General features: G+C 46.1%; 1 protein-coding gene across 1 annotated transcript in view; it reads left to right on the top strand.

The window, feature by feature from the left end:
- Window positions 1-26,644, top strand: part of YAF2 (YY1 associated factor 2) — a 30,075-nt gene extending 3,431 nt beyond the window's left edge. Inside the window, exons 3-4 of the mRNA XM_068276556.1 lie at window positions 24,425-24,577; window positions 26,324-26,644. Coding sequence (XP_068132657.1) covers window positions 24,425-24,577; window positions 26,324-26,561 — 391 coding nt within the window. The 3' untranslated portion in view covers window positions 26,562-26,644. The remainder of the gene's footprint in view (window positions 1-24,424; window positions 24,578-26,323) is intronic.
- The last annotated feature ends 426 nt before the right edge of the window (window positions 26,645-27,070 follow it).

Raw genomic sequence — 27,070 nt, 5'->3', positions numbered from 1 at the left:
TGTAATTCCTCATTATGTGAAAGCCCAGCCAGCTCAGAGGAGGATTTATCCAGCTTGTAAAAGATAATAGAACAGAGAGAAGCTGCACTAATCTAAATATCACACAGGCAGTGTGCAGAGCGGGGCCTGGATGGGGGAGTTCATAGCAGAACCACAACACTGAAGAACTTGGCAGTCTTCCAGACACAGGCCTGACAAGTCTGACAAGAGAGAGATAAGTTGATTTATTACAGAGACTGTGATAGCAGAAAGTGCTGCAGTAAGCCAGAACACATTAGAATAGCTTTTGGAACTTGTAGGATGATAAAAAACAGGATGCAATTTTTGTTACGGAGTCTCTTTAATGCAATTCAGCCGGCGGCAATGTAACAATTCAAGCCGCCGGCTTTTTCTCTGCCTCTCTCTCCTCCTCTTATGGGCAGCAGGCGGGGGACACGCGTGTCCCCGGGAGTCGTTCGTCGCATCGGGGAGGCTGCAGACATCGCTTCTGCCAGCACCCGCTCTGCAAGAACGGCAGGATTCCCCTACCGCGACGAACGACTCCGGGGGGACACTCGTTTTCCCGCCCGGCTGCCCATAGGAGAGAGCGAGAGGGAGGGGGGGGGGGGGGAGAAGGAGAGAGAGAGGCAGAGGAGAGAGAGAGAGAGATGCAGAGAAAAAGCCGGCGGCTTGAATTGTTACATTGCCGCCGGCTGAATTGCATTAAATGAACTAAGTTGTTCTACGTTTGGCCGCTGCGCTGCGGCCAGAAGATACATTAATGTCAGAGGAATCATTCCATTTCTAACATTGGCCGCAGCGCAGCGGCCACTTCGCGCATTGGCCGGCCAGAACCCGAAGTGGCCGGCCAGAACTAGAAGTGGCCAAACTTCGGGTTTTGGCCGTAACATATATACTAAACACCTATGCTGTAAGAATAAAGCCTGATGTGTAGCCGTGTCACTAATAGAGATGGTCAACGAGATGGAAATAATTCTGCATTGATGCTGATTTATGCAAATGTATGCACTCCCTTTGCTGATGAAATAAAATAATTTGATATGTTGTTAAAATTTGGTTTGGTGACTACAAATTAAAGGGTAACTGAGACGGATGAAAAGTAAAGTTTTATACATACCTGGGGCTTCCTCCAGCCCCCTTCAGGCTAATCAGTCCCTCGCTGTCCACCTCCACCACCCGGATCTTCTGCTATGAGTCCTGGTAATTCAGCCAGTCAGCGCTGTCCGGCCGCATGCCGCTCCCACAGCCAGGAACATTCTGCACCTGCGCAATAGTGCTGCGCAGCTGTAGTAAGCTCCTGGCGGCGGAGTGTGTGCATGCGCACTACGCCCGACTGGCTCAAGTACCTGGACTCATAGCAGAAGATCCAGGTGGTGGAGGAGGACAATGAGGGACTGATTATCCTGAAGGCGGCTGGAGGAAGCCCCAGGTATGTATAAAACTTTAATTTCATCTGTCTCAGGTTTACTTTGTTACACACTAGTACTATACTCTACATATGCACTCCCCACAGAGCTGCAGGGAATCCACTGAGAATGCTGTGCACATTGAACACAGAGGTGTTGTCTGTTTACAATCTCCTCATTCCCCTGCAGAGTACCTGCACATCATTCTTACATGTTCCCACACTTACATTGCCTAGGGCCTGATAGATGTTCTTTGTTCCGGTTTGTATGTTTTTACAAGTACTCTTACCAAGGACTAGTTTTAGTCTAAAGGGAATAAATATAGTAGTCTACATATCCTTCTCACTTCAGTTGTCTTGTAAAATTCCTAAGCGTTGGCAGTTAAGAGACGAATTTCATGTTACATACTTTTAATCAACAAAATTGTAATATGCAAATTAGAGGAGTCTGAGTCGGTGGAATCCTAAACTGAGGAGTTGGAGTTGGTGGATTTTTGGACCGACTCCACAGCCCTGCTTGCAGGTATAAGGGACACGATCCCTTTGGTGACAATTCTGGTTCAAGTTGAGTACAGACACATAGTTGGCTTGTAGGCTAGCAGGACATTCTATTGATGGGAGAAAGGACATGCAATGCATAACTGAACGTAGGGTAAGGAGGACCATCTAGCGTGTGTGCAAGGCTTTGGTGGCATGCCTGTGCAGTGACTGAGGTGCTAAAACAATTGCTGGTTTGGTGTCTGGCCTCCTGTAATGAATGAATGGAGCTGCCTTGTAGCTAATTTTGTTTTCTTCAAAACTTGAGACCGTTATGAATCCACAGCTTGAATTGAGCATGCAGTCAAAACTGAAAGTCAGTCTCTAGATAATCAGTGACATTACAAGTAAAGGTTTGTTTTTTTAGTTCTGTAAGCTTATTGTTTGTAAAAAAAAACAAAAAACCTGCTCATGTGTTCTGCCAGGGTTGAGGAAGGTGGTGGTACTTCATAGCTAGAGATGGTCTTTGAGCTGCTTAAAACTCTGACCTGCATGCAGATTGTAGGCAGTTTATAAATCAGGTAAACAAATTCATTTCCTCCAGATTTTCACCTTGCAGTAAATTAGCATGCAAGCTGATGTTGTTAGCATGAAATTGACTGTCAAAGGATACCCGAAGTGACATGAGATAGACGTGTATGTACAGTGCCTAGCACACAAATTACTACGCTGTGTTTTTGTTTTTTTTTGTTTGTTTTTTGTTCTCTGCCTGAAAGAGTTAAATATCAGGTATGTAAGTGGCTGACTCAGTCCTGGCTCAGACAGGAAGTGACTACAGTGTGACCCTCACTGATAAGAAATTCCCCTTTTTATCTCTGTCCTGCTTTGAGAAGCCATTTTCTGCTAGGAAAGTGTTTTTATAATTGGAATTTATTATCAGTGAGGGTCACACTGTAGTCACTTCCTGCCAGTCAGGACTGAGTCAGCCACTTACATACCTGATATTTAACTCTTTCAGACAGAGAAAGGAAAAAAAGGAACACAGCATAGTTATTTGTGTGCTAGGCACTGTACATACACATGTCTATCTCATCATGTCACGTGTCACTTCGGGTATCCTTTAAAGGGACACTTAAGCCAGGAAAAAGAGTTTTACTCACCTGGGGCTTCTACCAGCCCCCTGCAGCAGTCCTGTGCCCTCGCAGCCACCCACTAATCCTCTGGTCCCCCGCTGCCAGCTAGTTTCGTTTTTGCCGACAGGCCCGTCAGGACTGGCCATGCGTAGCTTTTTATGCATTGCCGACTGTAATTAGCGCTATTGCGGGCCGCAACGCGTACAAAAATATGCGTTGCCGCATTACGCACGCATAGATATGCGACAACGCGTATTTTTGTACGCGTTGCGGCCGGCAATAGCGCTAATTACAGTCGGGACTGCAGAAAAAGCTACGCATGGCCAGTCCTGACGGGCCTGTCGGCAAAAACGAAACTAGCTGGCAGCGGGGGACCAGAGGATGAGTGAGTGGCTGCGAGGGCACAGGACTGCTGCAGGGGGCTGGTAGAAGCCCCAGGTGAGTAAAACTCATTTTTTTTTTATTCCTGGCTTAAGGTTCACTTTAAAAGCTGAGTTCTGAGAAAGTAATGTGTGATTATACATTCCACCACACAAATCCTGAGAGGTGCTGTTTTTTTTCCTGAATGCCGTGATTACATACTCTTTCCAGAATGTGGCTTTTGGTCTCTTGTTTGTAGGTTATCTATATGAGTAGACTCTTCCTGATCCATTATTTGAAAAGGTATGCTTTAAGGCTACTTGCACACCAAGACGTTGCGTTAGGTGCTACGTTAAGGTCGCATAACGTGCACCTAACGCAAGGCCTGGTGCTCTTCGATGTGGACGTCAGAGTGAGCCGCGTTGTGCAGCTCACTCTGGTGTCCGTGATGCATACTCTTGGACGCATGCGACATCACGTGGTCCCGCCGGCCAATCGCCGCACAGAGCGGCCGCACCAGGAAGTAAACACTGCACGTCACAACGTGCAGTGAATATTAATTAGCCATGTGCCTGGCCGTTCTCCGCTTCTCCCCAACATGACTGAGCATGTGCAAACAGTCTAACGCGGCTTAAGCCGCAGCCGCCGTAGCATGCTGCACTTTTGGAAGAACGTGCAGCGTTACATGTAACGCAACGTGGGCAGTGTGAACAGCCCACTTATGTTACATTGCTGTGCGTTGGGGGAGCGTTACAGGCTGCACTAACGTGCGCCTGTAACGTCCCTGTGTGTAAGCAGCCTTAATAAAGGTTCATACACACCTACCAATTATCTGTCCAATGTTCTACCAAACTTGACTGTTAAGCCCCATTCACACGCTCAACCACGGTCTTTTATGCAGCACAATTGTCAAACAGCTTTTGTTGTGAAACAACTAAAAACAGTCTCTTGCTATTGTTCATAAAGCTGATAAAACTGATATAAAGTCAATCCAACAGTTGGATTGACTTCTTATCAGTCTTATAAGCTGTTTGAACAATAGCAAAATACTTTTTTAGGTGTTTCACAACAAAAGTTGTTCAACAATTGTGCTACATAAAAGACCGCTGTTGAGCGCAGGGCTGTGGAGTCTGTACAAAAATCCTCTGACTCCTCAGTTTAGGATTCCACCGACTCCTCTAATTTGCATATTACAATCTTGTTGATTGAAAGTATGTAACATGAAATTCATCTCCTTAACTGCCAACGCTTAGGAATTTTGAAAGGCAATTGAAGTGAGGATATGTAGACCATATGCATACAACATATGCCATATTTATTCCCTCTAGTCCTTGGTAAGAGTACTTGTAAAAGGTACAGACCGGAACAAAGAACATCTATCAGGCCCTAGGCAATGTGACTGTGGGTACATATGAGTGATGTGCAGGTACTCTGCAGGAGAATGAGGCGATTCTTCCTCTATTACACATTCTTCATGCACAATCTGAACCAGTTTTATGGGTGATAGACAACACTTCTGTGTTCAATGTGCACAACATTCTCAGTGGATTCCCTGCAGCTCTGTGGGGAGTGCATATGTACAGTAAAGTACTACTGTGTAACAAAGTAAACCTGAGACAGATGAAAGTTTTATACATACCTGGGGCTTCCTCCAGCCCCTTCAGGCTAATCAGTCCCTCACTGTCCTCCGCCACCTGAATCTTCTGCTATGAGTCCAGGTACTTGAGCCAGTCGGGCGTAGTGCACGTGCACACACTCTGCCGCTGGGAGCATGCTACACCTGCACAGCACTATTGCGCAGGTGCAGAATGCTGCTGGCTGTAGGAGTGGCACGTGGCCAGACTGCCCTGACTGGCTGAATTGCCAGGACTCCTAGCAGAAGATCCAGGTGGTTGAGGAGGACAGCGGGGGACTGATTGGCCTGAAGGGGGCTGAAGGAAGGCCCAGGTATGTATAAAACTTAAATTTCATCCATCACAGGTACCCTTTAATTCGTACTCCCCAAACCAAATTATAACATCTCAAATTATTTGATTTCATGAGCATCGAGTGCATACATTTGCATAAATCAGCATCAATGCAGAATTATTTCCATCTCATTGACCATCTCTATTAGTGACACGGCTACACATCAGGCTTTATACTTACAGCATAGATGTTATTTAGTATATGTGTTACGGCCAGAACCCGAAGTTTGGCCAGAACTAGAAGTGGCCGGCCACTTCGGGTTCTGGCCGGCCAATGCGCGAACTGGCCGCTGCGCTGCGGCCAATGTGAGGAATGAAACAATTCCTGTAAGGTTTAATGTGATGTTGTGGCCGCAGCGCAGCGGGTAAATGTATCACATCTTTACTTTATTCAATGGCATTAAGCCGCCCGGCTTTTTCCCTCCGCCTCTCTCTCCTCCCCCCGCCTCTCTCTCCTCCCCCCGCCTCTCTCTCTCCTTCTCTTTATGGGCACAGCCGGGCGGGGACACGCGTGTCCCTCCGGAGTCGTTCGTCGCGGCAGGGGAATCCTGCCGTTCTTGCAGAGCGGGTGCTGGCAGAAGCGATGTCTGCAGCCTCCCCGCTCTGCTCTCCTGCCGCGACGAACGACTCTCCTGGACACGCGTGTCCCCCGCCCGCTGCCCATAAGAGGAGAGAGAGGCGGGGGGAGGAGAGAGAGGCAGAGGGAAAAAGCCGGGCGGCTTAATGCCATTGAATAAAGTAAAGATGTGATACATTTACCCGCTGCGCTGCGGCCACAACATCACATTAAACCTTACAGGAATTGTTTCATTCCTCACATTGGCCGCAGCGCAGCGGCCAGTTCGCGCATTGGCCGGCCAGAACCCGAAGTGGCCGGCCACTTCTAGTTCTGGCCAAACTTCGGGTTCTGGCCGTAACATATATAAGAGATTTCTGTGTACACATATATTCTGTACAGTCACAATCAGATATGTATATCTGACTTTAAAAATACGGGAACTGCTTTATTGAAGCAGCACAAGTAACTAATTTTGATTGGTTTATTTCATTTTTGTGGACTAAGCACAGCTATTACTGCAGGGCTGCCCAATAGGTCGATCGCGATCTACCGGTAGATCGCGACCGCCTCCTCGGTAGATCGCGGCCTCTTGGCCGCGTCTCATTAAATTTTGCGGCCAGCAGCTCATCATCTTTAGCTGCTGGCCAATAAGAATGCACGCCGGGAGACGGGGAGAGAAGACGCGGCGAGCAGAGAGGGAGGAGAGAGGCGGCGCGGCCGCTACGTCATGGCTGGGGGCGGCGCCGGGCAGCCTGCAACGTGCGTGCTGGTAACATGCCCGGCGCTGCCCCAGCCGTGACGTAGCGGCCGCGCCGCCTCTCTCCTCGCCGCGTCTTGCCGTCTTCTCCTCGCCATTCATATTGGCCAGCGGCCTGCCTGCCGGAGGTTCCAGGAGTCCAGAGGACCCTGGCTAACCTACGCTGCAGGTACCTATACCTGTCTAAGCTACACTGGGGGCACCAATACCTGGCTAAGCTACACTGGGGGCACCAATACCTGGCTAAGCTACACTGGGGGCACCAATACCTGGCTAACCTACACTGGGGGCCCATATACCTGGCTAAGCTACACTGGGGGCACCAATACCTGGCTAAGCTACACTGAGGGCACCAATACCAGGCTAACCTACACTGAGGGCACCAATACCTGGCTAAGCTACACTGGGGGCACCAATACCTGGCTAAGCTACACTGAGGGCACCAATACCAGGCTAACCTACACTGAGGGCACCAATACCTGGCTAAGCTACACTGGGGGCACCAATACCTGGCTAAGCTACACTGAGGGCGCCAATACCAGGCTAACCTACACTGAGGGCACCAATACCTGGCTAAGCTACACTGGGGGCACCAATACCTGGCTAAGCTACACTGGGGGCACCAATACCTGGCTAACCTACACTGGGGGCCCATATACCTGGCTAAGCTACACTGGGGGCACCAATACCTGGCTAAGCTACACTGGGGGCACCAATACCTGGCTAAGCTACACTGAGGGCACCTATACCTGGCTAAGCTACACTGAGGGCACCAATACCTGGCTAAGCTACACTGGGGGCACCAATACCTGGCTAAGCTACACTGGGGGCACCAATACCTGGCTAAGCTACACAGGGGGCACCAATACCTGGCTAAGCTACACTGAGGGCACCAATACCAGGCTAACCTACACTGAGGGCACCAATACCTGGCTAAGCTACACTGGGGGCACCAATACCTGGCTAAGCTACACTGAGGGCACCAATACCAGGCTAACCTACACTGAGGGCACCAATACCTGGCTAAGCTACACTGGGGGCACCAATACCTGGCTAAGCTACACTGAGGGCACCAATACCAGGCTAACCTACACTGAGGGCACCAATACCTGGCTAAGCTACACTGGGGGCACCAATACCTGGCTAAGCTACACTGGGGGCACCAATACCTGGCTAACCTACACTGGGGGCCCATATACCTGGCTAAGCTACACTGGGGGCACCAATACCTGGCTAAGCTACACTGAGGGCACCTATACCTGGCTAAGCTACACTGAGGGCACCAATACCTGGCTAAGCTACACTGGGGGCACCAATACCTGGCTAAGCTACACTGGGGGCACCAATACCTGGCTAAGCTACACAGGGGGCACCAATACCTGGCTAAGCTACACTGAGGGCACCAATACCTGGCTAAGCTACACTGGGGGCACCAATACCTGGCTAACCTACACTGGGGGCCCATATACCTGGCTAAGCTACACTGGGGGCACCAATACCTGGCTAACTTACACTGAGGGCCCATGTACCTGGCTAACCTACACTGAGGGCCCATATACCTGGCTAACTTACACTGGGGGCCCATATACCTGGCTAACCTACACTGAGGGCCCATATACCTGGCTAACCTACACTGAGGGCCCATATACCAGGCTAACCTACACTGGGGGCCCATATGCCTGGCTAATCTACACTGAGGGCCCATATACCAGGCTAACCTACACTGGGGGCCCATATACCTGGCTAACCTACACTGGGGGCCCATATACCTGGCTAACCTACACTGGGGGCCCATATACCTGGCTAACCTACACTGGGGGCCCATATACCTGGCTAACCTATACTGAGGGCCCATATACCTGGCTAACCTACACTGAGGGCCCATATACCAGGCTAACCTTCACTGAGGGCCCATATACCAGGCTAACCTATACTGAGGGCACGTAACCTATGCTGCAGGCACATATACCTGGCTAACGCGTGCTTAGCATTTGGGACGTTGGTAGATCTCCTGGCCTCGGCAAATTTTAAAGTAGCTCGCGAGCCGAAAAAGTGTGGGCACCCCTGTATTACTGTATATATAAATTATTTATGATGATTATTATCTGAGAAATAGAACATTTTATCATATTTTCTATTTTAATTACAGTTTAAATTCATTAGGAGTCGGTGCATTTTCTCCCGACTCCAACTCCAGGCACCCAAAATTACTCTGACTCCACAGCCCTGGTTAAGCGTGTGTATGGGGCTTAATGCTGGGTACACACGGTAAGATTTTCCATACGATTTTGCGACATGATCGGTTTTTCCCGCACAATTCTGCACTCTGTTCTCTTTTCATTCGTTTTTCTTATCTTTTTCCATTCGCCGCTATGAGAAATCGAGCGCGGAAACGATCGTGAGCAATATCGGACATGACGGATTTTATCTATCAGATTCATCTATCGCATGGAAAATCGTACCGTGTGTATTAGGCATAAGGGGATGTCGGATCATTATGAGTGCATTGTTCTTCTTGCTGAAAGCTGCTCTGTTGTGTGCCATGATGTCATCTTCTCCATAGCAACAGTACACATTGCTTGGCTCTAGCCAAGGAACACATCTGTATGAACTCGTGCCAAAAACTGTCACCCATGGGATTGAGTTCCAATTTCTACGGGTGACAGTTATAGTGTGTGTGTGTGTGTGTATATGCACCTTCAGGATCCTTTCGCACTGTCATGGTACTCTTCCCCTAATGCAGTGGCCATTAATCTATGAGATTGGCCACAGTACCTGCGGTCTAATGCAACAGACTCTGCGGTGCATTACTGAGTGGTACCGTTGCACAAATGCATAAGTGTCAATAGCACCGCATGCGCTGACTGACAAAAATCCAGTGGAAAGCATGTCCCGGGGGGCGGGGGGCGCAGCTAGGCAAATTACCTTGTTGGCGCAGTCTTCTGCAGCCTGTATAAAATACAGGGCTGTGGAGTCGGGGCAATTTTAGGCACTCTGAGTTGGAGTCGGAGTTGTTGATTTCATAAACTGAGGAGTCTGAGTTGGATGATTTTTGTACAAAATCCACAGCCCTGTTAAGTATTAGACTAAGGAGTCAGGACCATTTTGGGTACCCAGAGTTTAGAGTCTGAGTCGTGGTTTCATAAACTGAGGAGTTGGAGTCTGAAGATTTTTGTACCGACTCCACAGCCCTAATAAAATATGTGATGGTGCGGTGCGATTGGCACCCTCTCCTGCTGCAGAACAATCACACCGTGTTATGTGTGAAAGTAGCCCCAGTCAACCAGAGCCCTACAGAAAAGCCTTTGGCGCTTCCAGGTATGCATGTGCTGTTTTTACAAATGTGCTGATGCTACATCATAAACGATTGTCTTTTAACTATACGAAAATTTAGCTTGCTTATGTTGTGAGGTGAAACTTCCCCCCCCCCCCCCCCCCCTAGCCTCTTTCAGGGCTAATTCACACAACAAGAGCTTTTCTAAACGTTTGTGATTTTAAATGCTCTAGCTAATGTTCTATGTGTGCGTTCTCACTTAAATGATGCGATTTTGTAAAAATCCGCCATAGCATTGCATTAGCTTTTCAAATCACTAGCACTAAGGCCTCGATTCATAAAAGTGCTGTTGCTAAGGTAAACTCGAGCGGGGAAACACAGATGTCGGTATTTCAGCCTTCAGGGTGGTAATTCATAAAAATGTTTCTAGTTGTGATAGGCGTGCGGAGATATTCCGCTGTAGGCTAGCGTTAGGCTGTCGGGAGACATGCGGAAACAGGAGAAGCAGGCGGAGTCCCTCCGTGCGGTGTTCTCTCTGCAGCTGCTTGGGAGGTCTGTCCCATTCACTGCAATGTATTCCGCACGCTTCTCGCCACATCAGAGGTAGCGGTAATCCCCGTCTGCATACCGCTTCATCTAACCTTTATGAATTGACATTTGTTACTTTTGTTAAGATAATCACCGCACAAGGCGGTGATTTATCACTCTGCTCGCGAATGTCGGCTTTTCATGTGGAAAAAGCCTTTATGAATACAGATTTTGCTGTGTGGTCGGTAAAGTGAGCCGTTTTCAGCATTTCCGCATGCGGGAATGCTTTATGAATCGAGGCCTTAGGCTTAATTTCCATGAGCAGTTGATAGGCAGTTGAAAAGCCTCTCAAATGCTGGGTATACACCATACAATTTTCAGTTTGATTTTCTGTTTGATCTATTTTCTGATCGATTGCCATTCACTTCTATGAGAAATCGACCATAAAAGCGATCGAAAATAAGATCGAACATGACGGAAATTATCTATCAAACCATCTATCTAACAGAAAATTGTATGATGTGTACCTAGAAAACTATTACAGCTGTTCACTTCTGTCTGATAACTGCTTGTTGCGCACACAGTTCAACTGCCCATGGAAATGAGCGCTTAAAAGCGCTTGCAGCATGAATCGGCCCTCAGTGAACTGCCAAAAGCCGATCCTTTTGATCGGATTGTTCCGTTGATCAAAACTGAATATTGTGTTGTGTTCTAGGCCTAAAGATGATTAATCAATTAGTTATGCTTTATAGGTAAAGGTCCCACCCCCTTCTCAATGTCTTCAGTGGCAGCTCAGCTAGTTATGTGACTTTGATCACACAAAATCACAAAACACCATTGCAACGCGATTAGACTGCAAACCAATTGTGATTTTTTTTTTTTTTTTTTTTTTTTTTTTTTGTGGTTTTCTATTATTTGGACACACTTGTAAACACAAAGTGATTGCAGTCAAAATGCATACCATGACTCCCATTACATTTTAACCGTGTTGACCTCGCAATTAGCAAATCACATGCGTTTCAAAAATTGTATTGGAATACTGTTGGTGTAAAAGGCGCCTACAGTTAAGCAAGTTTCCCCCTCAAAAATCTGCTTCGTAAGCTTGAGGCGAGGAAAAGGTAGAGTGCTCCAACCAGTACCCATAACACCAGAATATCAGATGTTTTATAAAGTGGGCCATACACATTGATTTTCCTGTTCCATTCCTGGCAGATTCAGTCACTTAAATCTGCCAGGAATATATTGCATGTTTGAACGATCATAATTACAATTGATTGTTTTTGGGCTAAACCTGCGTTGATTGGGGGCTGGGCATTAGCAGAGAAAGTATAAGTAACAACCGTGTAGCTACTTTATCAGCTGCAAACACTCCCTTAAAGTGTACAGTGTTCTCCCCAGACTCTTTTAGTTGGGTTTAACAAATTTCTGGAAAAAAAATTGCGATTGCAATCATATCACAGTGCATTTACTTTGCAGTGAAAAGTAGCCCTAAATTGGGATGTGGGAGGCGCATGCGCGGAGCCGACCTGGACGGATGCTAGGTTTCTGAGCTCCGTTAGAACACTGCCTGGACGGCCCTTACTAAGCACTTCAGAGCGATAAATTCAGACCCCAAAAGGTATCCCCGGACGAGGGGGATGTCGCAGAGAAGAAAGAGATCAAAATCTAAACCCAGCTCGAAGGCTACGCAGACCATCTCGGACTTCTTTCAACAGCGCGCCACGAGGCAAAGCGGCAAGATGGCGGAGAGCAGTTCCTCCCCGGTAGCTGATCGAAGCACTCCAGAACCAGAGGCCTCTCAGACTTCTTCGGAAGGCACGCCGAACATACATGCAGACCTCTACGAGTCTATAAAAACTCTCTTCAGGACTGAACTGACTACAGCAGTCACTAGCATTAATACGCAAATCAGGGACAATGGAACCCGGGTGAATATACTAGAGCAAAACCACGACCGCATAGCCGTTGCTTTAGCAGAAGACAAAAAGGTCCAAACAGCCCACGAAGCGCGTATAGCTCAGCTGGAAGAAAAACTGGAAGAGTTTGAAAATCGAGCTCGCAGGTCAAACTTAAGGATCCGAGGCCTACCCTAATCCTTTACCGCTCTGAGGGAGGTAGCTGGTAGCCTTTTCTCCGACATCTTGCCGCAGGCTGAACCGAGTCTTTTCCGCATTGATCGGATTCACAGGGCCTTGGGAAGACCCAGAAATCCTGACCAGCCGCGGGACGTTATCATGAAGCTACACTATTACGAAGCCAAGGAACAGATTATGCAGGCCGCCAGACAACTTACGGAACTACCTGGGGTACCAAAATCAGTGCAGCTTTACTCTGATTTGGCCCCGGAGACCCTGCAAAAAAGAAGATCACTCAAACCAATTGCCCAGGCCTTAAGAAAAGCTGATATAGCGTACCGCTGGGGATTTCCGTGCAGGTTGCTCTTTCAACACAACGGACTTTCGTATGCTATCAAATCGGTAGATGAAGGAAAGTCAGTCTGTGCCAGGTTGAAGTTGGAAGTCGAAACCCCTTCATCGCCGGCACACCAACCGCTTCCCCCCCGCTCACCCAGGCCGGAAAGAAGCTGGGAATCGGTCACGGCACATTCCTCGCCTTCATCCTCGCAAACAGCCTCTCCTGCCAGATAAGTAACCTATGTATTTTCTATGTTATGAGGCCTCCGAACTGTCCCCGCTCACCCACGCCTCCATCTTTCAGAACTATAGGGCCGCACTCGCCTCCCCGAGGGTTCCCCCTTATCAACAATGGCAAACATAAGAACTGTGTCCCTCTCATGGTCAGCATTACCCCCAGACGCCTGCTAGGCTCTAACCCTGGGATCCCTCTATGCCGTGGGCTCCTTTCGCCCCTTTCTGGAACTCAAAATAAGACATTGGGGTGTCAGGACATTGGCTTGCATCGTGTGGAAAAACATTCATCTTCAGAGATTCCTCTACTTACAGCCCACCTGAGGGCTAGACGAACAGTGACTCCCTTCCCCTACCTAGGGCCCAGTTAACATCTAGTCAATATATTCAGACAAAGATTACCTGAAGACAGTATAATATACGATCCAGATAAGGCTTAGAACTGGTTTTCTAACAAAGCAAAGTTAACAATATCGCAGTCTAGAGTTAATTTATGTTGTGTAAGAATTGGATGTATGCGGGCTCTTTGGGCCAAGGTTATCCTCGGTGTTGGGGAAATGGTTTTCTGTCGCAGTAGGTGGGGGTCCCTCGGCATCGGAGGGTCACTTTTGGGCCCTGTGATGCCCGGGGTTCCCACCACGCGCGGGGGGAAGGAAACTTGCTCCCTATGGGAGCGCTACTATATAAAATGTGTGAGCCACAGGACTCCATGTGAAACAACATCTGGATAATTACATGCTTCCTCCTCATTAAGAAGCCATAGTAATATATAACGATGCATGTGTTAGTAAGCCCCAGGTGCTCATTAACAACCCTCTCGGCATAACATTTTATGGGCATTGTAGAAATCCACTCTCTACTAAAAAGATAAAGGCTGCAGGCCTTGTATAGTTAACTTTAAGGAGGAGGGGGGCGTTTGGGGGAGTGGGGAGCAGGGGAGGGGATCAGCATACTCTGAAGTTTTTTCGGTTTATTTTATATGTAAAAACAAAGTGTTATGACCAATATATAAAAATGTGGTAGTTCGGGCAGTGTTCATTGCTATGTTGCCCCACAACGAGGTGATATAGATGGATCCCAACCTTTCTGGGATCCTGCTATACCCCCCCCCCCCCCCCCCCGAGAAGTCTGTGAGCCCCCGGGCTCATCGACTGTTTAGGTTCTTCGTTCTATTTTTAAGGCACATCTGGGAGATCAGGCCCAGGACAATAATTCAGAAAACTAGGGACCCAGGAGACTAATGACTGCGCAAGATAACAAGATCACCTTAAAGACACTCTCTATTAATGCCAGAGGCCTCAACTCTCCAAATAAAAGAAACCAAGTTTTTCAACAGCTACTCAGATATGACCCAGACATAATATGTATGCAAGAGACCCACTTCTCAAAAAAATCCCATCCGAAATATTTTCATACCAAATACCAACAGTACTTCCTTTCCAATACAAATAAGAAACATAGAGGCACTGCGATCCTTATCAAAAATAATCTCCCCTTATCAAACATCAAAACTGAATGCGATGATCAGGGAAGATATATAATCCTACATGGGGAACTCTTCTCAAAGCACCTCTACCTGATTAATTCATATGCTCCCCCGGAATCGGCATTCCAGTTATTTACGCACCTAAAGACACAACTAGATATAGGACCAAACACGATATTTTTGTGGTGCGGAGACTTCAACTTCACTTTAATTGACTCGTTAGAAAAATCCAAACCATCCCCAGATAAGCTTACTAAAAAACAAAGGAAACAATTACAAGTTGCGCTAGAAGACAATTTCCTGGTAGACACATGGAGAGAACTACATGGAAGCAAAAAGGGCTACACACATTATTCACAAACCCACAACTCATATGCAAAAATAGACCATATCCTTACCACCTCATCAAACGTCCCAGCGTTACTATTCCTCAGACATATCCCAGTATCATGGTCAGATCATGATATACTCTTTCTTGGCATTGATTTATTAGCAGGTATTAGACCACCTTATATCTGGAGACTAAACGAATCGTTATTGGTTGACCAGTCCAATAGAAATACTATTGCTGATCATCTTAGTACATACTTCAGAGAAAATGTAACAAATGACGTCTCACCCAGGTCTATCTGGTTAGCCCATAAGGCAACCATGAGGGGACACCTAATAAAATTAGCCTCATCTCTCAAAAGGAAAAAACAAGAAAAATCAGACAACTTGTTTTACAAACTCCGTAGACTTGCTTTAGAAAACCAAGCTCACCCTAGCAAATACATAGCTTCTCTCATCAAAGATACCCAATTACAACTAAATATAATTCAATCCTCACAGGTTGAGAAGGCATTAAGATGGACAAAGGCACGACAATACAAATACCTAAATAAACCAGATTCCTGGCTAGCAGCTAAATTACGCCACCAACACAAAATAAATAATGTATATAAAATCAGAGCACCCAATGGGGAAATTACCAGTGACCCTACAAAAATATTCCAAGCATTCAAAAATTTCTTCATAAATCTGCAGTGTTCTCCCCAGAATTTTTTTCCAGCCGGGTGGCATGAAAAAGTAGCCGGGTGGCATAAAATGGGCGTGGCCATGACGTGCTGGAAAATAGGCGTGGCTATAACATGGGCATAGCCAACTGTATTATAACAGTGTAACCCAAAAGGGCCCTGATTTTTTTTTTTATCCCCAAAACACAGCTAGGCCATAATGGTAATTACACGTTCCCCCCCCCCCCCCCCCAAAACACATATTAAGGCAGCATTTCCAATACCCCAGATATCCAATGTAGAAACTATTACTCAACATTTCCAATGCATAAACCATTACTCAAAATGTCAAATGCAAGACCGATTACCCCAAATGTAGGTCAGACTGGTGGAGTGGGTAGGTAGGTCAGGCTGGTGGCTAGTGAGGTGGACTAGTGTGTTAGGTAGGTCAGGCTGCTGGCTAGTGGGGTAGATAGGTACTTAAGGCTGCTGGCTAGTGGTGTGGGTAGGAAGGATAGGCTGGTGGCTAGTGGGGCGGGTAGGTAAGTAGGTCAGGCTGGTGGCTAGTGGGGTGGGTGGGTAAGTAGGTCAGGCTGGTGGCTAGTGATGTGGGTGGGTAAGTAGGTCAGGCTGGTGGCTAGTGGGGTGGGGGTGAGGAGGTCAGGCTGGTGGCTTGTGGGGTGGGGGTGAGGAGGTCAGGCTGGTGGCTAGTGGGGTGGGGGTGAGGTCAGGCTGGTGGCTAGTGGGGTGGGGGTGAGGTCAGGCTGGTGGCTAGTGATGTGGGTGGGTAAGCAAGTCAGGCTGGTGGCTAGTGATGTGGGTGGGTAAGCAAGTCAGGCTGGTGGCTAGTGATGTGGGTGGGTAAGCAAGTCAGGCTGGTGGCTAGTGGGGTGGGGGTGAGGAGGTCAGGCTGGTGGCTAGTGGGGTGGGGGTGAGGAGGTCAGGCTGGTGGCTAGTGGGGTGGGGGTGAGGAGGTCAGACTGGTGGCTAGTGGGGTGGGGGTGAGGATGTTAGGCTGGTGGCTAGTGGAATGGGTGGGTGGGTGGGTAAGTAGGTCAGGCTGGTGGCTAGTGGGGTGGGGGTGAGGTCAGGCTGGTGGCTAGTGGGGTGGGGGTGAGGTCAGGCTGGTGGCTAGTGGGGTGGGGGTGAGGAGGTCAGGCTGGTGGCTAGTGGGGTGGGGGTGAGTAGGTCAGGCTGGTGGCTAGTGGGGTGGGGGTGAGGATGTTAGGCTGGTGGCTAGTGGAATGGGTGGGTGGGTAAGTAGGTCAGGCTGGTGGCTAGTGGGGTGGGGGTGAGGAGGTCAGGCTAGTGGGGTGGGGGTGAGGATGTTAGGCTGGTGGCTAGTGGAATGGGTGGGTGGGTAAGTAGGTCAGGCTGGTGGCTAGTGGGGTGTGGGTGAGGAGGTCAGGCTGGTGGCTAGTGGTGGGGGGGATGAGTAGGTCAGGCTAGTGGGGTGGGGGTGAGGAGGTCAGGCTGGTGGGGTGGGGGTGAGGAGGTCAGGCTGGTGGCTAGTGGGGTGGGGGTGAGGAGGTCAGGCTGGTGGCTAGTGGTGGGGGGGATGAGTAGGTCAGGCTGGTGGGATGGGTGGGTAGTTAGGTAGCTCCCCCCTCCCTCTCAGATAGCAGGGCAGCCGGTTGCTCCTTACATAGAATGGTGTGTAATCCGGTCCTCCTCCGGCTGCTTCGTGAAGGTGTCTCCCAGTTGCATCACTCGCTCCACACTTTCAGACAGGGTGCTGGCAGGGGCACTCATCCGTTCCGTTTGCCGGGATTCCACGATCCGCCTCAGCCAGCGGCGCGCGTGCCAACCACTGGGGGGCGGGTCCACAGCGAGGCAGCCTCCTATTGGCCGGAGGGCGGGGCGGACACGCGTTGATTTGTGGAGGAAGCCGACTCATCCACCCAGTTCACCTATCGCTGCTGAAGACTGGGAGAGCGGCTTACTCCACTGTGAGGGAGGGAACTTCGGCTTGTAAAGTGTCCCCTGCGCGGCTGCCATTTTCTCGAGGATCGCCGCTCAGGATGAGAAAATACTTTTCAAAATGATGCCGCCGGGGTTTCAAAACAGGCGGGCGGGGTTTCAAAACAGCCGGGCGGCCCGCCCACCTAATTAGGCCTGGGGAGAACACTGAATCTGTATAAAACACCTAACAAGGTAGAACCCACGGAAATCACCCAATTCCTTCGGAATTTACAGCTACCCAAGCTAACCACACAATCAAGCGATTTTTTAAATCGCAAAATTGATGAGGAAGAAGTTTCTGAGGCCATAAAAAAACTGAAGCCCAAAAAAGCCCCCGGTCCTGACGGATTCAGTGCCACCTATTACAAGAAATTTAGAGATGAACTAACTCCGCACCTCACTGCCTTTTATAATGACCTTACAAAACCAGGAAAAATCTCCTCAGAATTTTTAGACGCCCAGATAAGTATTATCCCAAAACCTAATAAAGATCAATTGGATATTAAAAATTACAGGCCAATCTCACTCCTAAATATTGATTACAAGCTGTTGACAGCAATCTTAGCATCCCGAATAAACACATTCCTACCAGCCCTTGTATCCAAAGATCAAGTTGGCTTCGTGCCAATGCGTCAGGCAGTGGACAATATTCGTAAGAATATTGCGCTTATCAATCACGCCAATAGATTCAAAAACAAACTAATGCTTCTAACTCTCGACATAGAAAAGGCCTTCGATAGCTTATCATGGCCTTATATGTTTACAGTGTTGCAGCAAGCAGGAATAAAAGGGCGATATGTCCACTGGCTGACGCAACTATACTCATTACCCACAGCTACACTTAAACTACCTGGCTCAGATGGCACTAGAGTCACTATCAATCGAGGTACCAGGCAGGGATGCCCGCTCTCCCCTGCCATATTTGCTCTAGCAATGGAGCCTCTCTCAAAAGCTATCAAACAACACACAGGAATACTTGGCTATAGAATAAAGGAATACGTCAATAAAATCAGCTTATTTGCTGATGACGTGCTCTTAACACTAACATCTCCTGAAAAATCACTTCCCCATTTGCTTCAACTTCTTAAATCATTTGCAGAAATCTCAGGCTTAAAGGTTAACGCCTCTAAGTCAGAAGCTCTGTTCTGCAATACCGACTCCTTAACAGCCAGAAGGATCTCTGATATCTATAAATTCCAATATAAAGACCACTACTTAAAATATCTGGGAATTAGCCTGTCCAACAATACCTCAAAACTATATAAATTAAATTACACCCCATTAATACATACTCTAAAACACGACCTAGAAGCTTGGAAAAAGTACAGTATCTCCTGGTCAGGAAGAATCACGTCTGTTAAGATGACGTTATTGCCTAAGCTGACATACCTATTCAGGGTCTTACCCATACCCCTTAACACACAAGACATATCCTCCCTACAATCTGATATACTGAAATTTATATGGAACGGTAAAAGGGCCAGAATTGCTAAGAAAGTGCTCTGGATTCATAAATCACAAGGTGGGCTTTCTGTTCCTAACATATCTAAATATTATAGAGCATCGCAACTGGCGATTTTGCCCTACATATATGCGAAAGACCATGCTCCTGCATGGGTAGAGCTAGAGAATGATATATTACAGCCTATGACCTGGAAAGGCCTCCTATGGTCAACAAAATGGAAGCTGGCTCCCCTCAGGGAACTGGCCCCCACAGTTTTTCACACCTTAAGTGTTTGGAGAGGGATGAGGACGAGATATAACCTTCAATCTTCCATTCCTCCATTATTAGAACTTTTCGGAAATCCTGATTTTCAGGCAGGATTAAACTATAAAGCCTTTAAGGCATGGAAAGAGGCAAACATCCTCTCTTTACGTGATATCATAAGAAATAACAAACTCCCAACATTACAACACTTAACAAATATCTTCCCTACTACCCAGAACGAAAATTTTCGCATATCCCAAATCTACCATTTTGCCTCAACCTTCTCCATTCACAATAAATCAATCACAAACACATGGTTCGAACAACTATGCTCTAATGACCCCACCAAAAAAGGGGTCCTTTCGCAACTATACTCAATCTTTAATCAGCCTTCTAGCTCCTTTCGCCATAAATATCAAAAAGACTGGGAAACTGACCTGGGCGAGACATTAGATGATGAAACCTGGTCTGAATGCATGGAAACTCTCTCTAAAGGAAGCATATGTGCTATGATTAAGAGCTAGTATAGGCTCGAAACATGTCAGCATTCTGATGCATGCATTGTTATTTTGATATGTCCTAATAAAGATTTTGACCCTCGGACAAGTGCGGACCTTTTGCTTCTGGATTCCATGTGGGCCTTGCTGACCCGGTCGTGCACTGTCGGAGAGGATTGGTGGGTTGTAGCGGTGTGCACACCACGTTTTTCTAAAGGAAGCATATATAGTTCAGGCCTTGAGACCTCAATAAAACTACTGCACAGAATCTACATGACACCACAAAAAATTCATACCTTTGATAAAAACAAACCAGACACTTGCTACCGAGGCTGCTCAGACAAAGGTACAATATATCATATCTTTTGGTCTTGCCCCAGGTCGGTCACAATCTGGTCTAAAATACACGCTCTCATTCGAAGTGATATGGGCATACCAATAGAAAAAGATCCCAAAATATTCCTTTTGGGATACAAACCAATAGAAATCCAATATGCTTCTCACAAGCTAATACAATTTATAGCACTCGCAGTTAAACTACATATAGCCCACTTATGGCTACAACCAAATCTCAGATATCGACAGGTGCTGGACAGAATAAACTTTATAATGCAATGTGAACAATTAAACGCTAGACTAGCAGATTGCCTAGATCACTTCGAAAGGGTATGGCAGCCATGGTTAGACTCTTCCTGCTCCAAAGGGACAGCTCAACTATTATGTCATTGTTGAAAGAAGCACTAATACTACAGGGGGAAAAAAAAAAAAAAGAATAAATAAAAGAGAGAGATGTCTTAAAAATCAAACTGCAACCAAATTAGTCTCTACAACTGCAAGTCCTGGATCCTGGTCCCCCAATACAACATTCCGACGACCTGACGGAAGTTGTCTCTGTGCCACTTTAGAGTCCCCCCCTTTTTGTCATCTGAGGGACTCCTGAATATATAGTGTATATATAGTCTTAAGTTTTTCTACTGCAAACCAATACAGTAAATTCCCTTGGGTATTTTACTCAAGGGATTGTTCTTCAGCTCCACCTTCTATAAGTTTAATGTTTAACTTTTGTTGAGTTATTACCTAAAGCCACCATCAAGGTAGACTTTATGCAATTATATAACATACCAGGTTCAATGCAAATAGTTTATATGTTGTTTAAAAGAAACTATTTAGACTTCTTATGCCTGTTACCTGTAACATTGTTTTCAAGCTTCTCTTAATAAAAGTCTTTGAAAGTAAATTGGGATGTGGAAATGGCTTGCAGTGTCCAAGGGCTATTCCAGCAGAACCACAGTGGGCCATATGTAATTCACTTTTTCACCTGAGTTTTCTCCAAGGAGATAATTTTTCATCTTCAATTTAGATTAACTTTTCAGCACTTTGCAATGGGAAAAAGTACCACAAAGAAGGCGAAGAAGTACTATGAAAATTATTTTTAATATTTTTTATGCTGGCTGGTAATTTCAAAGGCACTTTATTAACAAGTTTGAAAATATCACCTGGGAAAAAACTCAGGTGAAAAAAGTGAATTGTATATGGCCCAGTATGTGCAGAATTATAAATAAAAAGGTATTCATCAAGATTATTTTTATTTTATTTTTATTGGTGAATTAAATTCTCTCACTCAATCCTGAATGACTGACATAGATGAAATCAGTTTTGCCTTCCTTGTGGATCAGTGTAGCTGCAGACCAGTCGGAAAGGGCCCATGCTTGCCCCTGCCTGCCGTTTCCATGCAAGTGTCTGCACAGGGCTGTGGATTAATGGAAGAACCTGCCTTGAAGAACTGCACAGCTGGAGTGCTTAACACCAGGGTTTCCTGGTGGCGGGGTTCAGTCTCTGGGTGGTAACATACTGGAGGAATGCCATGCTCTGCCTTAAGGTGCGTACACACGCCTGATTTATTCAAATAATGTGTTACCAGACCCGCCCATGGGGCTGCCGTTCTAGCGACAGTTTCTGTGTGTGTGTACAGTGTGTCGGTAGGCTGATGAGGCTGGTTTTGACGTATCTGCCAAGTGGATCAGTCAAAACCATCCTTATCAGCCTGCTGACAGACTGTACACACACACACACAAACTGTCACTAGAACGGCCTCCCCGCGGACAGGTCTATCGACCTGTCATTTGAATAAATCAGGCATGTGTACGTGCCTTTAAGGAAAACCCAAGCCATTAGGATCCTCTTTAAAAAAAAAAAAACATACCTGGGGCTAGCCAGATCAGGTAGCGTTGCGAACTGCTGCTCCTGCATCATCTTTTTGTAGAACTTCATTTTAAAAAGGAAACATTACCATGACCCCAGAGTCATGACACTGCAGCATCTCAACTCTCTGCTTCTCATCGGAGATGCGGGGAAGGAGCACGGAGATGCTTTCCTGCAAAGGACACCCCTTCCCCTCTTAAGCTGGCCATACACATAGATTTGCAGCAGGTTCAATCATCAGATAGATTTCTGGCAGATGCCCGTCAAGTCAGATCTGATAGGAATCTATCTGATGTGTGCCACACACTAGAAACAGATTTCAAATAGATTTCAGAATTAAATCTATTGGAAATCTATCTAAATGCATTATTGGACCATTAGATCCAATGCAACTCTATAGGCCATGCATCTGCTACCAGCAGCAGATCCTGTCAGATCAAATCCATCGGAATTGATTATTTTCAAAAGAGGTGAGTGATTTATTGAGAGTTTTTCAAAGCAATTTTCCCTGCACTTTGAACTTTTTTGCTGAGCGATTGAGATTTTCACTTCCTGACGTTAGTCAGGAAGTGAACTCTGACCTGGAAATGAATACATACAATGTATTTATTCTTAAAGGTGCTCGGTAAATTGATCTACAAAGCGCTTTTTCAAGCGTTTTGCGATTTCCCTTTACCATCCATTATAGCAAAAGCACTCAGAAAATGGTACATGTAGCGCGTTTGTGATTTCAATGAAATCAAAACTCTTACATGTGAACAGTCTCATAGAGAATTATTGTGCTTTGGTGCGATTTCTAGAATCGCCAGCGCTTAAAAAACCTGCAAACACTCATAGAGTGAACAAGCCTGAAGGCTGCCAACATGCTGATGTCTGTTGATTTCTGGAGGGGGGGTGGGGGGTCAGAGTTCGGCGCAAGGGGACACAGGCATGCCATTAAAGAGAACCCGAGGTGAGTTTTAAGAATATTATCTGCATACAGAGGCTGGATCTGCCTATGCAGCCCAGCCTCTGTTGCTATCCCAAACCCCCCTAAGGTCCCCCTGCACTCTGCAATCCCTCATAAATCACAGCCACGCTGCTGACAAACAGCTTGTCAGAGCTGGCTGTGTTTATCTCTATAGTGTCAGTCTGCTGCTCTCCCCGCCTCCTGCAGAACTCCAGTCCCCGCCTGCATCCCTTCCCTCCCTGCTGATTGGAGGGAAGGGACGGGGCAGGGACTGGAGCTATGCAGGAGGCGGGGGAGCAGCTGAGACTGACACTACAGATGTAAACACAGCCTCACAGCACGGCTGTGATTTATGAGGGAGTGCAGGGGGACCTTAGTGGGGTTTGGGATAGCAACAGAGGCTGGGGTGTATAGGCAGATCCAGCCTCTGTATGCAAATAACATTCTTTAAACACACCTCGGGTTCTCTTTAAGAAAGGGCATGTCTCTGTATCCCATTTTAACAACTCAAATCCATGTCAGATAAACTTTAACAATATGACCTGCCAGCTAGCTGCTGTAAAAGGAGGTTGCAATCATTAACCAGTTTAGGCCCTCTGATAGTTAAAACTATGGTGCACTTGTGGCTGCCTTAGCCTAATGCCTAGTTTTAATGCCAGCGGCTCCTGAGCACTCGGTGCAATACTGTGTCCTCATCGGCACAGATCTCTGCTGTCTAAAGACAGCGGAGTTCTGTACGTCGACCGTCAGTTAATTGGAAGATTAGGTGCTGTCACGTTGTGGATGCCTAGCTTTTATTGCCTGTCTCTTTGGCAAATCACAGTTCATATTGTATAGACTATAATATTGTACACCTTCCTTTGACATAATGAATAATAAAAAAAAAGTATATGGGCTTTGTGTCTTTTAGGTGATATACAGTAGAGTATCGGTTATCTGGCACCAATGGGGTTCGGCTAATTTCCGATAAGTGTGCTTTCTGGTTGCTTGACACTAAATGTTAAAAATATAACTAGTTAAGAGAACTGTACCCCTCTCTATGTACATACCATGAACTCTGTATTAAACAGCACTATGGAGTTGGTACAAAAATTATCCGACTCCAGGTATCCAAAATTGCTCCGATTCTACAGCCCTGGTATTAAATGTTAAAACATAGTAACTGAACGTATATTATCTTTGGGGAGCAGTGGAACCCAGTCTTTAATCACCGTAGAGCCCACAAATGGCCTAAAAAGTTGTCCTTCACCACTGAGTACTGCTGGTGATTTGTTCTGGTCGGTTGAGAATGCTGATTAGTGGAGTTCTGGAAAACTGGGACTCTACTGTACATTGCTTTGAAAACTTTTAACATATATTTGAAAGAAATGATTGATGATGCATCCTAATAATAAAAAGTACGTGAATCTCAATACTAATGCGTATTTTCTTTTTTATGTTAATTTAACTATCTTGCATAACCCTATAACAGAAACTATGGAAGCTCTATATATGTTTGATTCTTTTTCTCCATGCAGGAAACCTCGACCTGTTGCACAGTTGGTTTCCCAGCAAGTCACACAACAGTTTGTACCACCCATGCAGGCTAAAAAAGAAAAAAAAGATAAAGTAGAGAAGGAAAAGAGTGAGAAAGAAGCTCCCATTAAAAAGATCAGTAATAAGAAAACAAGGTATGATTTATCCACCCCAAAAATATACAAATGACTATTTGTAATGTATACTTTTCTGCTTCAGATGTTTTAACACTCTTGAAACCTCTTCTGTAGCCAATTGTTTCATGCTATTTGAGTCTGAGAGAAGATAAATTGATAGCTTAAAGTGAATGGGAACCGCTTCTTAAAAATAGAAAGCAGATACTTACCTAAGGAGAGGGAAGGCTCTGGGTCCTAATGAGCCTTCCCTCTGCTTTCCCGGTGCCCTCGGACCTGCGCTGTCATAGTTAGCAGTATTTGACTAAATTGTTCAAATACTGCTCCTTCCGCCAGGCGAAGGTGACTTCAGAAGTCTTTGGGAACCCGAGTGATCCCGAAGATGGGCTGCTCCATACTGCATGCACGAGCACCCTATCTCTCGCACTCGTGAGCGTCCTCTCTCTCGGGCGCACGCGCGTGTGCAGTATGGAGCTTGCCTGTCTTTGGGAGGACTCAGCTCCCAAAGACTTACGAAGTCCCCCGTGGCGGGGCTTTTAAACGGGGGAGCCAGTGCTGCATCAGGAGAGGAGAGGGAAAGCTCATTGAGGCTATGTTCACATTATAAATCACAAGTGCTGAGCGATTTTGAGTTTTGTAAGCGCTTTTCCCTCCGCTTTGCACTTAGAAAAGTACTTTTTCTAAGCTTTTTTTGCTGAGCGATTCGTTTTTTTTTTCACTTCCTGACTTCAGTCAGGAAGTGAACTCTTTCACCCGGAAATGAATAGAAATCGCTATACAAAGCGCTTTGCAATTTGCCTATACCTTCCATTGAGCCAAAGCGCTCAGAAAATGGTACAGGCAGCACTTTTGAAAGCGGATTGCAATCGAACCGCTCATTTGTTAACACCCTCATATGGAATCATTGCACAAGCGCTTTTAGGGCGATTTCTAAAATCGCCATCGCTTAAAAAAAAATACACAAAAGCTCATAGTGTGAACAAGCTATTATACCCAGAGCCTTCCTTCTCCTTAGGTAAGTATCTGCTTTTTTTAAACAAAAGTCCCATTTACTTTAATAAACAGTTCCAATAATAAACTCCCCCCCCCCCCCCCCCCCCCAATGACCATGGAATAGTTGGCTTTTCTTTTAAAGAAAAAGCCCGTCATTACAACAGAAACTATAAACATAGTCCGCTGCAAGCAATCTTTTGAAGCAAAATACAAGAAAAAGGATCTATTGAAAAAAAAAAGTTACAACAATTAATGAACTGGGGTAATACTTTTCCTTTAAACAAACCTTTTGAGGTTTGCTAAGAAAAAAGTTTTATACTTACCTTGGGAAAGGGAAGCCTTTAATATCCTAAGGAGGCTTCACCCGTCCTCCTCCACCAGGTCTTTCCAGTGCTTAGACCCCCAAAGCACACAGCCACACTAGGCCTGCTCATGCTGAGGAAAAAGTTGAGCTCGATCGCGTCTGTTACTACGCAACAGCAACTACGCAGAGCACATGCGCAGTAGCATGGACATGCTTGGGCTCCTGACGGATATGTAGAGCCCCGATCAGGGCCGAGCTACTGCACATGTGCGAGCCATCAACAAAGGCTTGTCGACTGTTTTTCGGGAGAGCAGCTGGTGGAAAAGGGCTTTCATGCATTTTTGAGTTTACCTTTAAACATATATTCTCTATTCAACTAAGTTTTGGAAAAAAAAACCGTTTAGCAAGGTCATCTTAAGTTTACCATTTATTAATTTCTATGCTGATTGATTTGCTTTTGTTTTCTCCAGGCCACGATTGAAAAATGTGGATAGAAGTAGTGCACAACATCTGGAGGTCACAGTGGGGGACCTGACCGTGATCATTACAGACTTTAAGGAAAAAACAAAATCCCCTCCTACATCCAGTGCCACATTAGTGGACCAGCACAGTCAAAGTGGGTCTGGCTCTGAAAACACAGAGAGGGGAGTATCCAGGTCTTCTTCACCCAGAGGAGAAACGTCATCTGTAAATGGGGAATCGCATTAAAGTTCTTTTCACCTTTTTAGTCTTTAACTGATATCGTGACAAACATCTTCTGCCAATAGTCAAAATACATGGGGAAAATCTAATGTTTATCTTGTATTTTTCTGATGAAGAAATGGTTAGGTTTGCACTTATTTTTTTAAAGTCTACATTTGTAAGTGCACAATGAAAGATGCAGCTTTCAGGTAAGTGACACCAAAACATGAAATGGGTTCCTGTACTGTAACAACTTATGTATCCTTGCTCTAATATTCCAGAGAGTTTGGCTTGCTTCACTAGACCCCCATAATTACCAATATTCATTGTGTACTGAATGCTGTGACTAAGAGCCAGATGTCATCAATACAGGTTTACTCAAGAGTTTCTTAAAGGTACTTTTAGGGACATCGTCATTGCACTGTTCATTCTTTATATTCATGAATATTCACAGATTTTAAGTGTATTTGTTATGGATATTAATTTGCACAACACAATTTTATTTTCACCAAATCCGTAAAGAACTGTTTGTAACT

The sequence above is a fragment of the Hyperolius riggenbachi genome, chromosome 3, assembly GCF_040937935.1.
Source record: "Hyperolius riggenbachi isolate aHypRig1 chromosome 3, aHypRig1.pri, whole genome shotgun sequence".
NCBI classification, from domain to species: domain Eukaryota; kingdom Metazoa; phylum Chordata; class Amphibia; order Anura; family Hyperoliidae; genus Hyperolius; species Hyperolius riggenbachi.
The sequence above is the reverse complement of the archived record's forward strand: the minus strand, read 5'-3'. Positions and strand labels throughout refer to the sequence as shown.